Below are 16,225 nucleotides of genomic sequence, written 5' to 3'. Positions count from 1 at the left end.
TAATGTGATGTTTATAATCCATAACTGGTTCTACTCGAAATGGAATTTATTTGTTTTTTATGTTTTGCTCTGGATTAAATTTTTAAGTGTGCTTATTAATTCCTCCAGATTTGCATCTATGACGTGAGCTGCTTATAGTTGTAATTTATTGTGGTCTAATGTCAGACGCACGATCAATGATTAAAGAAAAGGTTTTTTTTTTTAAGTATTTGTCCATCTTGATATGGAGTATTAGTGTAGTCATCACGTCGGAACTTTTAATTGGTATCAATTTTCATGTATCTAGAGTTAGGTATTAATTTGACTAGGGATCGTCACCCCGCGCAAGCGCGGGGACCGTGCATTGTATTACCATTTCATTACTGATTTAATAATTTTGGGTTTGAGTTGTATCATAATTGAATCATGCCTATTTGAATGTAGTTCGTCGTTAATAAGCCAGCTTCCTCTTTTCTTTCAATTTCTATTTTTTTATCTAAAGATTGGCCACTTATAAATTTTTAATATTATACATGTAAAGATGCAAATCGTTTTATTAAGTAGTGATTATTTCATTTAACCTGGCTTACTTTCATTCTTCTGTGTTTTTAAACACCATTTAGATGTATTCCTAGTCTGTTTACTTTTTTTTTTGTTTTTGAACATCATTTACCCCGACCTTGAGCACCTTCATTTCTCACTTGCATGTGTCATGACCATTGGTTTTGCATAACGAAAGTGAAGGCGAATGGTGCATCTTTGTCAGCCTTCTCTCTGCACCCCAACACCTATCGAAATTCCAACTTCCTGCATTTCTCGACTCTTTGAAAGGCTTGGAATGGAGCATCTTCATAGTGATAGGAAACTTCCTGCACGAATGTTCAACGCCTTCTTCTGAAGGTCCCAACTGTTTTGGACAGTACATGCTTTTTTAAGAAATGGAAGACTGTGACTTTGAGGCAGCAAGATGGTTTGAGGATTCTGCTGCTGGGAGCCAATCTTGGAACTGGTGTCACTATTTCTCAAACCAAGGAAACTGAGAAACAAAAACAGCAGAGAAAAAAAGGAAATTCTTTATTTATGTCATCTACGTGTTTACATAAAGAACATAAGAGTTTACATGGGCCGAAACCAGACTAAAAAGAGGTTGTGAGATGGTGTTTTGGTTGATTTCTTTTGGGAAATCAAACCATCTCTACTTTGAGAACAAAGCACCAAAGCACACTCCAAACCCAGCGTCAGATGATCCTGACTCTGGCCTCCTCAGGGATCAAACCACCAAGAAGAATTATCAATCTCAAACTCTCGCCTTAACGGTGCTCATCGAAGTCAGACGGGTAAATTGTCTGCGACTTGTACTGAATCCGAATTGGGACACTGGAGCGGATTTTTCTTCGAAAATAAGTTCTTCTTTGAACACGTTGTTCATCAAAGAGGAGAGTATATATGTGATTCTTGGGAGGAGGCATTTATTCTTCTTTCAAGTGTTCAGCGTCTTCTCCTCTCAATTGTCTTCCTCTGCAAAAATGCAACCAGTTGTTAAATACTGAAACGATAAATGTTTCAAATATTTGTTATACTAAAATTAAACAAATACGTTATCTCTTCATTTTAAAACGTTTCTATTGTACAGGATAAGTAAATTCAGAAAACATGTTACTTAGCATAAATAAGAGAGAGTAGAGCTACAAACAATACCTGCTGCAGAAATGTATTGAGATCACCCGAAAGCAATATTCCAGAACTAACCTCATGTAAGCACACATTTCATACCTGAGATAATAAGAAGACGATCACCAGAAACAATTAATTATAGAGTCCCAAATTGTTTATATGGTAGCCATATCTTTACAACGCATAGAAACTGAGTACGTTTGGATGGTTTAGCGAGTGAAGGATCGAGGCTCTAAAAGGAGGTGAAGAATTTCCAAACTTGTGAACATGGAAGGCACAATGAAAAACCAATACGGCCTTTCGACTGACAAATCAACATTAAGATCCCCAAGGATTCAGAATGGAATCATTAGTTCGGCAAAGAAGGGACAGATTTCGTGATTACCTCTCTAAAACACTTAATCGGGCTGGTCCGAGGAAAGTATCCGAAAATGTCTTCATCAACAACGTATCACAAGACTGAAGGATCGAAAAAGGTAGAGGATAGAAGTATCGAGGAAAACGATAGCTTGCTTGGAAATCTATATATAGGAGCCTTCTGGAGGCGTTACAGGATGACGTTTCGTCGTCTGAGGATCTGCGGAGAGACATTAAGATCGAGTTAATTCGATGATAAGGCTGAAGAGGAATCAACAGAGATGAAAGAACTGGAAGAACCCGACGGTTCCGTCTCTCTTCTTATCAAAACCCGGAAGAAACCTTGATAATAAGAAGCTCATCAGTATCTCAGAACAAAATCAAAGCCCAACCAGAAATCGCCGGTTTTTAGAAAAAAAAAGGTGGGTCCCACATTGGCTGACGTGGCGCGCTGGAGAGCCTTGAAACTGCCTCATTATAATGTTGATTATTCCACTGCTAGTGGAAATGAAAGATCAGACGATTTAAAGTTTTTAACTCGTTCTGAATGTTAATTAGCTAATACATTCTGACCAATCTGCTGTCTCAGCCAGTAATTTATTTTCTTAAAAAGAACCTCAGCTCGAATAAGAGATTAGGCACATGGAACCACATAGAACCCTTAAAACTTAATCACCGATTTACTTATCAAGAGCCAATCATGTTGTTTAAGTGTACTAGACTTATGTCCGAATGCAGTTTTATGATTGGACTACTTTTTAACCGGTCAATCTGTATCGTCGTACATCTTTTATATTAGTCTAAAATCTAAATAGTAAATTCTACTCGTGTATATATAAGAGTACAGTGTTGTCGCCAAAAAAAAAGAAAAAAAAAAGAAAAGAAAAAAGAGTACAGTGTTCAGTTTCACCCAAGAAAGATAAATATTTTGTTAAGTTGTAGTGTACCAAATTTTAGATCGATGTTGCGCATCTTTCTTTATATAATATAATCAAAGTTGAGCATCTTAAGAGATAGTTTAATTATCCAATGAAATGGTATTGTGAATTGTGTTTGCTAATGGTCCAGATCATTTTTATGTTTAATATTCAGAACTTTACAGTTTAACGGAAGAATCAAAATAAATTAATCTGTGTTTGGTTGTCATTAACAAGATCTCGGACCCATGTTAAGAAAAAGTCAATTCCTTGATGACGAAATCAAGGAGACTTTACTCTTATGGCATGTGACAGAACTTATGCACTCTCTACAAAACGATAAAATACATGTAAAATATCCAAGTTTTGAGGTGGATAATGCAATGAGTATAATCCGGTGGGGCTTGGTCTGAGGTCTACCAAACAATGTACTCAACATAAATAATAATATATCAATCTCCGTACCCGGATATAAGTTTGGTTATACACCTAACCAAGACGTGTAAAAGGTTATCGCAATTATTTGACGTTGGAGTTAACGATTCGGCCTACGCCTACCTTATAATAATTCTCTCGCGCTACATATCTCCTTAGTCCTTACGCTCAAAATGGATTCTTTTGTATTATATTAATGTCTCAGATATAATTTTTTTATACGTTTCACGAATTACTACCCCATGAAAAGAGATTCTATTTGCATGGATAATAATTTAAAATTTGTAATCACTATTTAGAATCTTCTTTTGTATTCACAAATGTTGGATTATTTGACTTTTTGTTCGATATACGCATTATTGGCTTTTTATGCAATCAAAATTGTATACGATTTGGAACTCAAATCCCAACAGCTCAAACGAAATAATCAAGGAATCATGTATTCATGTGGATGTGGTGACTGGTCATAATTTGTTTTCTTCCATAAGGAAAAACGGAGAAGAAGATAGTTTTAGTTTTAGGATAGTCTTTGTCTTCAGTTTCTTCACAAGTAAGGAATATATTACGTATGAAAGGTGTGTTGCATTTTTGTTTCTTCAAAAACAAAATATAAAAGAACTCTCGATGCTATACGAGTGACCTAAGGCAATTAGGAAAGCACTTTAATGCTTGCGACTTATCATTCATATATAGATATATATCTTTTGTGTTTGCATACATGACATACATGACTATATATATATCCAGTCAATTAGAGAACTAATTAAGTTGATCTTATTAAAAACAAAAAGATGATATTTAGATCTTAACCACACCTGTCATATCTATATTTTTTTCTAATTTGATAAGATGAAAATGTTGGTCATGACTCACTAGCTCTATCCTTGTCCTAGCTTGATAAAACAATACTTGTTCATTTTAATTTATAAATTTAGGTATCTAAAAGAAAACATGGAAATACTAAAAAAAAAATCTAGTAGAATATAAATAAATAATTTAAAGCAGAGAACATACATGTAGCTATCATATATTTTTTGTAATCCATTAAATTTAATGGCTCCCAAAATCGAAATATGTTCCAACTTCCAAGTATATATATTTCATATTAGCTCCAAAACACTTGGTACTATTAGGAGAAAATTATTTGATTGAAATTAAAAGTAAGTAATTTATGTGGAGCGTACCTAGTTGGGAGTATGTGAGCGAAACCTCGAGTGGAAGAAAGCTCGCCATGCACCACTTCTTTTGCCTTTTTAGCTTACGCTATCATCTTTGTATTGTTTTGTGACAGAAAGCATAAACAGTTACGTGTATATACGCATATCTGATTAGTGCTTTTTATATATAACTGGGGATATACGTATATTTATAATTAGATCCGTATAATTATATTGAATATTTGAGGCAGAAAAACAAAGAACGCGACGTAACACCATGACATTTTGTCATAGAACGTACTGAGTTCGGTGAACGGTTTCAGTAGATTAGGCTCAACCAATCAACATCACGCATTAGTGCGTTTCCATCAGAACTCTGGTTCGAATTTCTCCTAAAAATTGACCATTAGTAATTTATTATATTTCAGCGGTGGCATTTATATATTCGCGAGGCGAAAACGGTATTGGTTACACAATAGTCTCCCACTATAAACTTCTGTTTTACTGAATTACTTTATATTGTCCAATTGATATGAGAATTGTCTTTTTAACCAAGTTGAGGAATGAACCTACTCCCACACTGGTTTCTTTTCATTTACTTTATGTATTATTTCGTCATATAAGCCTAAAACAGTATAACAATTGCCTTTTAGATTTGTCTATATAGTTACGCAACATGTAACAATAAGACCCATTCTATATATGAAACAATTAACAATTGTTAACTTGTCTTCAATTAGCAATAAGGTTCGCTTTGCTCATCACAACTATACAATAGTTCGATTGGTGACCATTTTAGAAACAAGAGAAACAGATAGAAAATGAATGTAAAAGAAGAAAATAGCAAGAATGAAAAGAAATAGTTGTTCATTCTCAAATTTAACAAAAAATGGTTTTGTTTTTTATTTTTCTACAAATAAAAGAATGAAAAAGAACGAGAAAAAAATATTATTTCTTGTGAAATGTGATTTCTTTTAGGAACATTAAAAAATACATTAATCCTCGTTATTCCTTTTTTTATTATGATGTACAAAATGTTGAAGAATCATTCTCCAAATATATAAAATTATGAATAATTCAGATATGTTATATATTAAGATACTTATAGCCACTGTTTTTGATTATTTCAAAAGAAATGTAGGGTCTTATGCTACCACTAATTAAATTAAACATATCATAAAACATTGTATTCTTTAGTCAGCGGATTTAAAAGTATTTATATTGAAGAGAAATAAAACGCTTTTACTATTTCAGTCATAGTTAAAATTTTAAATTTATTGTCTTGCTACTGTTGTCAAATCAAAATGACTACATATATTCCAAATAAAATCCTATTTTCTTTTTAATATTATATGATTACTGGCAATATTCTCTGATTCTATATACGTGACGTTTGGTACTCAAAAAAAAGAGAGAGGCATTTTTACATAAATAGAAATTCACTACATTAGACATGTTATTGCTCTTTTGTTTATTCCTTACTCTCTCTCTCTAGAACTGTGAGAATCTTAAGCAGCCTGGAATAGAGAGTGAGAGATGTTCTGTAAATTTTAACAAAAAAAAAACAAGTTTATTAATAAGGTCTCCCTATGTCCCCATGCTAGAGGAGATATAAAAAAACTCGATATATAACGATCCAGACAAATCTCTCTCTCTCTCTCTCTCTCTCTCTCTCTCTCTCTCTCTCTCTCTCTCTCTCTCTCTCTCTCTCTCTCTCTCTCTCTCTCTCTCTCTCTCTCTCTCTCTCTCTCTCTCTCTCTCTCTCTCTCTCTCTCTCTCTCTCAGACAACAAATAACAAATAAAGGTCAGAGTTTATAAAAGGGACTTTTGAAACTCACTTGAGGAAGAAATCTTCAAGAATCTCTGTCCTGTCTTTCTTTGTTTCCCTTTCTTCTTATTTATCATCTAAACTTTGATTTTTCCGTTAAGAACGAAGTTGTTGGACTAAACCAACAAAGCAGAGTACATACATATATCCATGGAAGATAGTTATCTCCAAACCGAGAACGCTGTTATGGACACTGGCTTCATGGATGGATTGCTACTAGATGGTTGCTGGTTAGAGACAACAGATGGATCTGACTTTCTCAACTTAACCCCTTTTGATCCATCTTCCTTCACGTGGTCTCCAACTCAAGACACATCAGCACTACTATCCCACATGTACGGTCAGGATTACGCAGAAAGATCGAGTCTCGAAGAGTTTCAATGGAACAAACGATGGTGGATCGGACCAGGAGGTGGTGCTTCTTCAGTTACCGAGAGATTAGTTCAAGCAGTTGAACACATCAAAGACTACACAACAGAGAGAGGCTCACTCATTCAGTTATGGGTTCCGGTTAACAGAGGCGGGAAGCGAGTTTTAACCACGAAGGAACAACCTTTTAGCCACGACCCTTTATGTCAAAGGCTCGCTAACTACAGAGAGATCTCTGTGAACTATCACTTCTCAGCTGAGCAAGATGATTCCAAGGCCTTGGCTGGTTTGCCTGGAAGGGTTTTCTTGGGGAAGCTTCCTGAGTGGACTCCTGATGTTAGGTTCTTCAGGAGCGAGGAGTATCCGAGAGTCCAGCATGCTCAGGACTGTGGTGTACGTGGGACGCTGGCGATACCGGTGTTTGAGCAAGGGAGTAAGATTTGTTTGGGTGTTATTGAGGTTGTGATGACTACTGAGATGGTTAAACTAAGACCTGAGCTTGAAAGCATTTGCAGAGCGCTTCAGGTTTGTGTCCTCTAAAAGTTGTCTGGTTTTGATCAATGTTCTAAAATTCGGTTGGCAGCTTAGCCAAAACGATTTTTTTAAAATCCAATTTATACAGTCATTTGGGTTTATACCATTCTAGTAAATTTGGTCTTAAATTTGTCAAATTAAACAATAATATGCTGCAAAACCACAAATTTATCTAATTTCACTTTTCGTATATCTAAATTTATATAATTCATCAAAATATTTTTATAATTAAATATAATATTAAAATATCTAATATAAATATAAAATATATTAAAAATAAATTAATAGTTCGTTAACGCCTAGATCCTGAATAATAAAATTAGTGTAATTCTATATAAAGTGCTTAATTACCGGCTACAGATTTTCTGAACACTTTTTATACTGAAATGTGGTTTCTTAGAGGGGAGAATGTTTTTTTGTTCACAGGCAGTTGATCTTAGGAGCACTGAAGTTCCTATTCAACCATCTCTAAAGGTAATGAAAGAAACACTTACACATGTTCTTTAAGTTCTGTTTTTGATATAAACCATATTGGTTCTCCTTTATTACAGGGATGTGACTTATCCTACAAAGCTGCATTACCTGAAATCCAAAACCTCTTGAGATGCGCTTGTGAGACTCATAACCTACCTTTAGCTCAAACATGGGTCTCTTGTCTACAGCAAACCAAAACCGGATGCCGTCACAACGACGAGAACTACATCCACTGCATCTCAACCATCGATGACGCTTGCTACGTTGGTGATCCAACAGTCCTCGAGTTCCACGAAGCTTGCTCTGAGCATCACCTCTTGAAAGGCCAAGGAGTTGCAGGACAAGCTTTCCTGACCAATGGACCTTGCTTTTCTACCGATGTATCCAACTACAAGAAGTCCGAGTACCCTCTCTCTCACCATGCTAACATGTTCGGCTTACATGGGGCCGTTGCGATACGGCTACGGTGCGTGCATACTGGCTCTGCTGATTTCATCTTGGAGTTCTTTTTGCCAAAGGAGTGTGATGATGTGGAGGAGCAGAGGAAGATGTTGGATGCTCTTTCGAGTATTATGGCTCACGTGCCTAGAAGTTTAAGGACTGTTACGGATACGGAGCTAGAAGAAGAGAGTGAAGTGATAGTAACGCCAAAGATAGAGAACACATTGGTATTTGATGGAGGAGACGAGCATAATGATGTGTTTGGCTTGAAGAGAGGTTTTGAGTACAAAAGCAGTGAGAGCAGCATGTTCTTTTGTGATGGTTTCAGTAGTATGGCTGAGAAGAAGCGTACAAAAGCAGATAAAAACATAACTTTGGATGTGCTTAGACAGTATTTTGCAGGGAGTTTGAAAGATGCAGCCAAGAGTATTGGTGGTAAGCAGCATTGCTCTAACTGTTTTTTATTCAGTTTAATCAGCAAGTATTTAAGAGATTGATCTCTTGTTTTGTCTCTTTCTTGTCAGTTTGTCCAACGACGTTGAAGAGAATATGCAGGCAACATGGTATACAGAGATGGCCTTCAAGAAAAATCAAGAAAGTGGGACATTCTCTTCAGAAGATCCAACGAGTGATTGATTCTGTTGAATGTGTTTCAGGTCCTCTCCCCATAAGCTCCTTCTACGCTAACTTCCCTAACTTAGCCTCACGGGAACCATCCCAACAAGGCAAAACCTCGCCTCCTCTTCCGCAGCCATTGCAGCTCTCAAAGTCTCCTGTTTCCACATACAGTTCAGGCTCTAGCCAATGCTGTTCCAGCGGCGCAACAACTGATCCTTCTCAAGGTGATGTGAGAACTGCATCAAGTCTTGATGAGACGGTATTGACTCTCTCTAGTTTAGAAAACAACCCTCAAGGCGGCACCCAATTGTTGTTGCCATCATCTCAAGATGATGACTCTTTGAGGATTAAAGTTAGCTACGGAGAAGAGAAGATCAGGTTTAGGATGCGGGATTCGCGCAGGCTAACTGATCTACTGTGGGAGATTGGGAAGCGGTTTGGCATAGAGGATATGAGCAGGTATGATCTAAAGTACTTAGATGAAGACAATGAATGGGTTTTGTTGACTTGTGATGAAGATGTAGAAGAGTGTGTAGATGTTTGCAGAACCACACCTAGTCATACCATTATGCTTCTGCTTCATGTTTCTTCTCATTGTTTCCCTGAACGTTCTTCAGCTACAGGTTACAGTTTATGGCACTAACCTCAAATCAGAGAAAGAATAAAGAAAAAGAAGAGTTTATAGGGACATGGAACACATAAGCTTGTACCTTTGTGTTCTGTTATAATTATTCATCATTTTAATTGTTTTCTTTTTCACTTTCAAATGTAGATATACATATAAGAGAACTCAACTGTTACCATAATTTTCATATTTATATACATGATGATAAGAAAATAAAACCAAAAATAAAGATTTACCAAACTATATATGCTATTTTTCTAGGGAACATAAAAAACATTTTCTTACAAAACACCAAACTGAAGATCTTAAAAAGCTCAAAGACTTGTTGTGTGTTTCTACAAGTCATGTCGCGTTCTTGTGACCTCCGGTGACGTGGAGGAGAAGTTACGAGCTTCAAGAGACTGACTCTGTGCGGCTAAGTACTCAAGTGCGACAACTATGTCACCTATAAACGGTCGATAATGAGCTTCTTCGTTCAGACACATTGCGATGATCGCAACCGCATAGTTTAGACATCGACTTGGGTATTTTCCTCTCAGAGAAGGATCCACTAAATTTCCAAACTTCTTCTGGTCCTTTAGGTATGGACGTGACTGCATGCAGAGACAGTTTTTTTTTAAATTAGGTTAAAACAAGGGTTAGAAATTTCGGTTTAATCTGGTTTATAGAAGTTACTTATTACCCAAGCAACAAGATTCTGCTCGCCTTGCTTTCGACGCAAGTCAATGGCTTTCCTTCCAGTAAGCAGCTCAAGCAAGACTACACCGAAGCAGTATATATCCGATTTAACGGTTAGTTTCCCGCTCATCGCGTACTCGGGAGCACAGTAGCCGTAAGTTCCCATGACTCGTGTGGAGACATGAGTCATATCTCCTACAGGACCTAGTTTAGCCAGTCCAAAATCCGATAGCTTGGGGCTGAAGTCTTTGTCTAACAATATGTTTGATGATTTCAAATCGCGGTAAATCACTGGCGGGTTAGCTGTGCAGTGAAGATACTCTATCCGTCTATCCCTCGAGCCGCACCTACCGCGATTTTCATCCGTGTGTTCCAGGTTAAAGGTTATTGATTTGACTCAAGATCTGAAAACCAAGCAAAAGAGTCAAAAACTTGATAAACAATAAAACACTTGTAAGATTGATGAAGAGATGGTTAAGGAACCAACCAAAGAGATGATCTTCTAAGCTGCCCATTGGCATGTATTCATAGACAAGAAGTCTTTGATCACCAGAAGTACAGTAACCGATAAGTGTAACGAGATTCGGGTGATGGAATAAGCTAAGCATAAGCACTTCAACTATGAACTCTCGGTTCCCTTGAAGCCCATCTGGATTCAGTTGCTTTATAGCCACCACCTGCTTTCATCAATTAAACCCAAATTACATGATAAGAAACAGAGTTTTATTTAGAGGGAGATGGAGAGTGAGAGAGATACTGACATGTCCTGAATCAAAACGACCCTTGTAAACTCTCCCAAAGCCTCCTTCTCCGAGCAAGTTAACTTCACGGAAGTTTCTTGTGGCTGCGGCTAACTCTTTAAAAGTGAAACTCTTAGCTCCACCGCCAGGTTCAATGAGAGAACCTGAAGAATCTGTTGTTGGGTAAGGAGAGTTGTAACGAGTGGTATCAATGTCGACTCTTGTGTCCTTGGTTCGAGGATTCAAACAAGAAAAGCAAGAAGTCATCTCTTTTCGTTTTCTAAAACTATGGTAAGGTTTGACAAATGAATTTCAAGAGGTTGGTTGTTCTGTTCCTTGTGTTTTGGATCATTCCAGAAAACAAAAGAACAAAACTTTTGGATGAGTGAAAGGGAATTACTGAAGCCTCACACACCAAACAGAAGATCCAAATCGGTGATTGATTGCAGGAAGAAAGAGAAAAGGGATAGAATAACAAAACTGAAAGGTTACTAAGCTTATACAAATTTTACATCTAATCACGACAAAAAAAATATGACAACGATCTTTGCAACAATAATAAAACACAAGAAACAAAATTCAACAGAGGAAATTAAAAAAAAAATCTAGGAAATTGGAGAGAAAATCACGGAAGAGTTTTTACAACATGTTCTTCTTCCTTGCGTATAATTAAGAAAACTCTTTTTTTTTTGTTTATATTTATTTTTGTTTTTTATTTTTTATTTTGGTGCTACTAGAATTTAAGTGGTAGAAGACTGTTGGGGTTTTAAGTTGTTGTCTTGTCCTATTCTTTAGGAAGTTTGTTGTTTCTGTTTCAGTCAAACGTGGTCATCGTGTTTGGATCACGCTTGCTATTTCTTAGGAGTAGTTGGTTCATTTTGTTTCACGTTCTGTTTCCTGTAAGGTTATATAGCCATTGTATTTCTCTTTAATGAACAAGTCAGTTTTCCAGAAGTAACGTCTTGAGATTTACAATCTGGTATCAGAGCTTACTTCAAATTGAGAGAGAAAGAAAAGAGAGAATGAGTGGAGAAGGCAATGGCAACGGTGGTTACTCTGCGCCTGCAATTCCCAAATTTGATGGGGATTATGAACACTGGAGCATGGTCATGGAAAATCTCCTGCGTTCCAAGGAGTATTGGACGGTTGTGGAATCAGGATACACACAACCAGCAGCTGGAGTAGAGATGACAGCGGCACAGAGGAGCACACTTGAAGAGATGAAGCTTAAGGACTTGAAGGCGAAGAATTATCTGTTTCAATCCATCGACAGGACGATTCTCAAAACAATAACACAGAAGGAGACATCCAAGCAGCTGTGGGACTCGATGAAGATGAAGTGCCAGGGGAACGCTCGGGTGCAGAGGGCGCAGCTTAATAGGCTTCGCAGGGATTTCGAGATCTTGGTGATGAAACAAGGTGAATCTGTTGATGTGTACTTCACTCGAGTAATGGTGATCGCAAACGAGATGCGAAACTGTGGAGAAGACATGCCGGATGTCAAGATCGTTGAGAAGATCCTGAGAACCCTCACTGACAAATGGAACTACATTGTGTGTTCCATTGAGGAATCAAAGGATGTTGATAGCCTCTCTGTTGATGCTTTGCAGAGTTCTCTACTTGTGCATGAGCATAAGTTCAAGAAGGATGGTGGAGAAGAGCAAGCACTTGCTGTAACAGATGACTATCATGGAGGAAGAGGAAGAGGAAGATCAGGTTTTGCGTTCCGTGGAGGAAGAGGTCGAGGCAGAGGACGTCGTATCTTCAACAAGGCAACAGTTGAATGCTACAACTGTCACAAACTTGGTCACTTTCAGTCTGAGTGTCAAGCAAATTACGCAGAGGAAGAGGTGGAAGAGATGCTACTCATGGCATACGTTGAAGAAATACAAGAAGAAGAAGAAGTAGAGAGCTCTCAGCTGTCTCTTATGGCACACATTGAGGAACCACAAAAGAAACATCACAACGATGTGTGGTTTCTTGATTCAGGTTGCAGCAATCATATGTGTGGAGAGTTATCTCTTTTCAGCGAGCTGAATGAAGGGATCAAGAAGACGGTCCGACTAGGGAATCACTCACAAATGAAGGTTATGGGAGCAGGAAACATACGGCTCTCGATTGAAGGAGTGAGTCACCTTGTGCAAGACGTTCTCTATGTTCCAGACTTGAAGAATAATCTTCTCAGCATTGGACAACTTCAGGAGAAGGGGTTGGAGATCCTGATAAAGTCCAACGAATGCAGAATCTATCATCCTTCGAGAGGTCTCATCATCCAAAGCAAGATGACAACAAATAGAATGTTTGCACTATTCTCGAAGAATGAAACCAACCTGGCAATGATGTGTCTTCAAACTGATGCTCAAGACAAGTTTATGCTCTGGCATCAAAGGTATGGCCATCTCGGCTACTCAGGCCTAAAGACACTAAAGAACAAAGAGATGGTGAATGGTTTGCCAGACTTTTCTGAAACAGAGGTGGTCTGCACTGATTGCTTAAAGGGGAAGCAACACCGAGAGATCATGCCAAAGAAAGCCATTTGGAGAGCATCAGAGAAACTTGAGCTTATTTACTCTGACATCTGCGGTCCGATCTCTCCAACGTCTAATGGTGGAAAGAGGTATCTGATCTGCTTCATCGATGATTTCAGTAGAAAGGCGTGGGTATACTTCTTGGTCTACAAAGCAGATGCGTTTGCCACTTTCAAGCAGTTCAAGAGCGGCATAGAGAAACAGTCTGGCTTGCGCATCAAGTGCTTAAGGACAGATCGTGGTGGAGAATTTACTTCAAGTGAGTTCAATGAGTTCTGCAAAGACAGTGGGATCAAGAGGCAGTTGACGACGCCATACACACCACAACACAACGGTGTCGCAGAGAGGAAGAACAGAACAGTGATGAACATGGTGAGGAGCATGTTGGTGGAGAAGAATATTCCAAAAGTGTTCTGGCCAGAAGCTGTAAACTGGGCATTTTACCTTCTGAATCGATGTCCAACGAGCTCTGTAAAGGATGTTACACCAGAGGAAGCATGGAGTGGAATCAAACCATCGGTGGCACACTTGAGAGTTTTTGGCTGCATCGCTCATACCCACATTCCTGATGTACACAGAACAAAGCTTGAAGACAAGAGTCGCAGAGGTGTTCTGTTTGGTTTAAGCGCAGAATCAAAGGGATACAAGCTCTTCGATCCCACAAGCAAAAAGATAACTGTGAGCAGAGATGTGATCTTTGAAGAGGATAAAAAGTGGGATTGGGATGCGACTTATGAGGAATCAATTCAAGTTGACTTGGAGTGGGAGAATGAAGAATCACAAGACGATGCCGGTCGAGAGAATGCAGAAGAAGTAGCTGGTCAGGAACCAGAAGCAGAAGATGGAGACAATGAGATCGTGGAGAATCCCAACACTGGCTCATCTCCAATGGCTACTGCTGGCTCATCTTCAATGGCTACTGCTACTACACGAACTGATGTTGCAGAGAGTTCAAGAGGGTCGGGGAGGCGACAGACAAGACCACCAGTAAGACTAAGTGATTATATCACTGGAGATCAGTATGAAGAAGATGAGCTGGCCCAGTTTGCTTTGTTTGTAGAAGGGATGGTTCAGTTTGCATTCTTTGCAGGAACAGATCCAGTCAACTTCGAGGAGGCCATCCAAAGTGAAAACTGGAAACGAGCCATGGATTCCGAGATAAACTCAATAGAGAAGAACGACACCTGGACTCTAACTGATCTGCCACAAGGAGCCAAGAGCATAGGAGTCAAATGAGTGTTCAAAACCAAGTTGAATCAACATGGAGAGGTTGAGAAGTACAAAGCCAGGCTCGTAGCAAAAGGTTATGCTCAAGAACATGGAATCGATTATGAAGAGGTTTATGCTCCTGTTGCACGAATGGATACAGTCAGAATGATCTTAGCTCTATCAGCTCAGAGGGGTTGGACAGTCTATCAGCTGGACGTGAAGTCAGCGTTTCTGCAAGGAGAACTAACAGAAGAGGTCTTTGTTGAGCAACCAAAGGGGTATGAACGGAGGAACGCAGAGAGTAAAGTCCTCAAGCTTCGTAAAGCTCTTTACGGTCTCAAGCAGGCACCAAGAGCCTGGTTCAGCAGGATAGACTCTTATTTTCGAAAGATGGGGTTTGAGAAGGAAGCAAGTGAGCAAACGCTGTTTACCAAAACTAATGAACAAGGTAACACTCTCATCATTAGCTTGTATGTTGATGACTTGATATACACTGGGAGTGATGAAACGATGATGAGAAAGTTCAAGGAATCAATGATGAGAGAGTTTGATATGTCAGACTTGGGGGAGATGAGGTATTTTCTTGGCCTTGAAGTGATGCAGGTTGATGGAGGAATATTTGTAAGCCAGAAGAAGTATGTGAATGAAGTGCTGAAGAGGTTTGGAATGGAAGAGAGTAACTCAGTTTTGAATCCAATCATTCCTGGATTCAAAATTCATAAAGACGACGACGGCGTGAGAGTTGACGAATCACTCTACAAGCAGCTGGTTGGAAGCCTAATGTATTTGACTGCAACAAGGCCGGATGTGATGTATGCTGTGAGTCTCATCAGTAGGTACATGTCGAAACCCACTGAACTTCATCTTACTGCAGCCAAGAGAATTCTCAGATACCTTCAAGGAACGACTGCATATGGAATCTTCTATCAGAAGAAAGGGAATTCAGAGCTTATTGGGTTCACAGACAGTGATTATGCAGGGTGTGTAGAGGACAGAAAGAGCACATCAGGATATGCTTTCATTTTGAGCGACGCTGCAGTAGCTTGGTCATCAAGGAAGCAAGCCATCGTCACCTTGAGCACAACAGAAGCAGAGTTTGTCGCAGCTGCTGCAAGTACATGCCAACTGATATGGATGAAGAGGATATTGAAGAGGATTGGTTATGAGGGAAGTTCAAGTCCAGTGATTTTCTGCGACAACAGCTCGGCCATAAAGTTATCAAAGAATCCGGTGATGCACGGTAAGAGTAAGCATATTGATGTGCGTTTTCACTTCTTAAGGGACTTGGTCAATGAAGGAGAAGTTCAGCTGAAGTTCTGTGGCACACGCGATCAAGTTGCTGACATATTTACCAAACCACTCAAGCTGGAGGCATTTGAAGATTTCAGAAGGAAGCTAGGAGTGTGTGATGTTTCGACCATAAACTAGTAGACTGTCTAGTTTAGGGGAGGAAATGTTGGGGTTTTAAGTTGTTGTCTTGTCCTATTCTTTAGGAAGTTTGTTGTTTCTGTTTCAGTCAAACGTGGTCATCGTGTTTGGATCACGCTTGCTATTTCTTAGGAGTAGTTGGTTCATTCTGTTTCACGTTCTGTTTCCTGTAAGGCTATATAGCCATTGTATTTCTCTTTAATGAACAAGTCAGTTTTCCAGAAGTAAGGTCT

General features: G+C 38.7%; 2 protein-coding genes and 1 pseudogene across 5 annotated transcripts; 1 reads left to right on the top strand and 2 right to left on the bottom strand.

Annotated features, from left to right (window-relative positions):
* Positions 1 to 1,034: 1,034 nt before the first annotated feature.
* BNAA07G11350D lies at positions 1,035 to 5,908 on the bottom strand. Of its 4 annotated transcripts, none has more exons than XR_007314938.1 (4): positions 2,311 to 5,908; positions 2,039 to 2,230; positions 1,678 to 1,957; positions 1,035 to 1,497 (listed from the first exon to the last, which is right to left on the bottom strand). XR_007314938.1 is itself a non-coding variant. In XM_013796189.3 (4 exons), exons 1-4 carry the CDS (start codon positions 2,370 to 2,372, stop codon positions 1,449 to 1,451), a joined length of 378 nt encoding a protein of 125 aa, XP_013651643.1. In that variant the 5' UTR covers positions 2,373 to 2,618; the 3' UTR covers positions 1,035 to 1,448. The 4 variants fall into 4 exon arrangements, 1 of the variants encoding a protein (XP_013651643.1); XM_013796189.3 differs by having other exon boundaries at positions 1,678 to 1,752; positions 2,311 to 2,618; XR_001272082.3 differs by having other exon boundaries at positions 1,678 to 1,752; positions 1,852 to 5,908.
* Positions 5,909 to 6,123: 215 nt separating this feature from the next.
* LOC106358218 (protein NLP4-like) lies at positions 6,124 to 9,606 on the top strand. Its single transcript, XM_013797968.3, has 4 exons — positions 6,124 to 7,242; positions 7,678 to 7,725; positions 7,803 to 8,601; positions 8,691 to 9,606. Exons 1-4 carry the CDS (start codon positions 6,499 to 6,501, stop codon positions 9,425 to 9,427), a joined length of 2,328 nt encoding a protein of 775 aa, XP_013653422.1. The 5' UTR covers positions 6,124 to 6,498; the 3' UTR covers positions 9,428 to 9,606.
* Positions 9,566 to 11,563, bottom strand: LOC106358220 (annotated as a pseudogene).
* Positions 11,564 to 16,225: the final 4,662 nt, after the last annotated feature.

Source organism: Brassica napus, chromosome A7, assembly GCF_020379485.1.
Source record: "Brassica napus cultivar Da-Ae chromosome A7, Da-Ae, whole genome shotgun sequence".
Taxonomy (NCBI): Eukaryota; Viridiplantae; Streptophyta; class Magnoliopsida; order Brassicales; family Brassicaceae; genus Brassica; species Brassica napus.
This window is presented reverse-complemented; position numbering and strand designations above follow the sequence as displayed.

Coding starts and splice junctions, on each gene's coding strand:
- BNAA07G11350D (XM_013796189.3), bottom strand. CDS start 2,372: ATGAGCTTCTTATTATCAAGGTTTCTTCCGGGTTTTGATAAGAAGAGA. Junction 2,231..2,310: donor AAGAGAGACGGAACCGTCGG/GTTCTTCCAGTT, acceptor GTCTCTCCGCAG/ATCCTCAGACGACGAAACGT. Junction 1,498..1,677: donor TCAATACATTTCTGCAGCAG/GTATTGTTTGTA, acceptor GCATTTTTGCAG/AGGAAGACAATTGAGAGGAG.
- LOC106358218 (XM_013797968.3), top strand. CDS start 6,499: ATGGAAGATAGTTATCTCCAAACCGAGAACGCTGTTATGGACACTGGC. Junction 7,243..7,677: donor GCATTTGCAGAGCGCTTCAG/GTTTGTGTCCTC, acceptor TTTTGTTCACAG/GCAGTTGATCTTAGGAGCAC. Junction 7,726..7,802: donor CTATTCAACCATCTCTAAAG/GTAATGAAAGAA, acceptor CCTTTATTACAG/GGATGTGACTTATCCTACAA.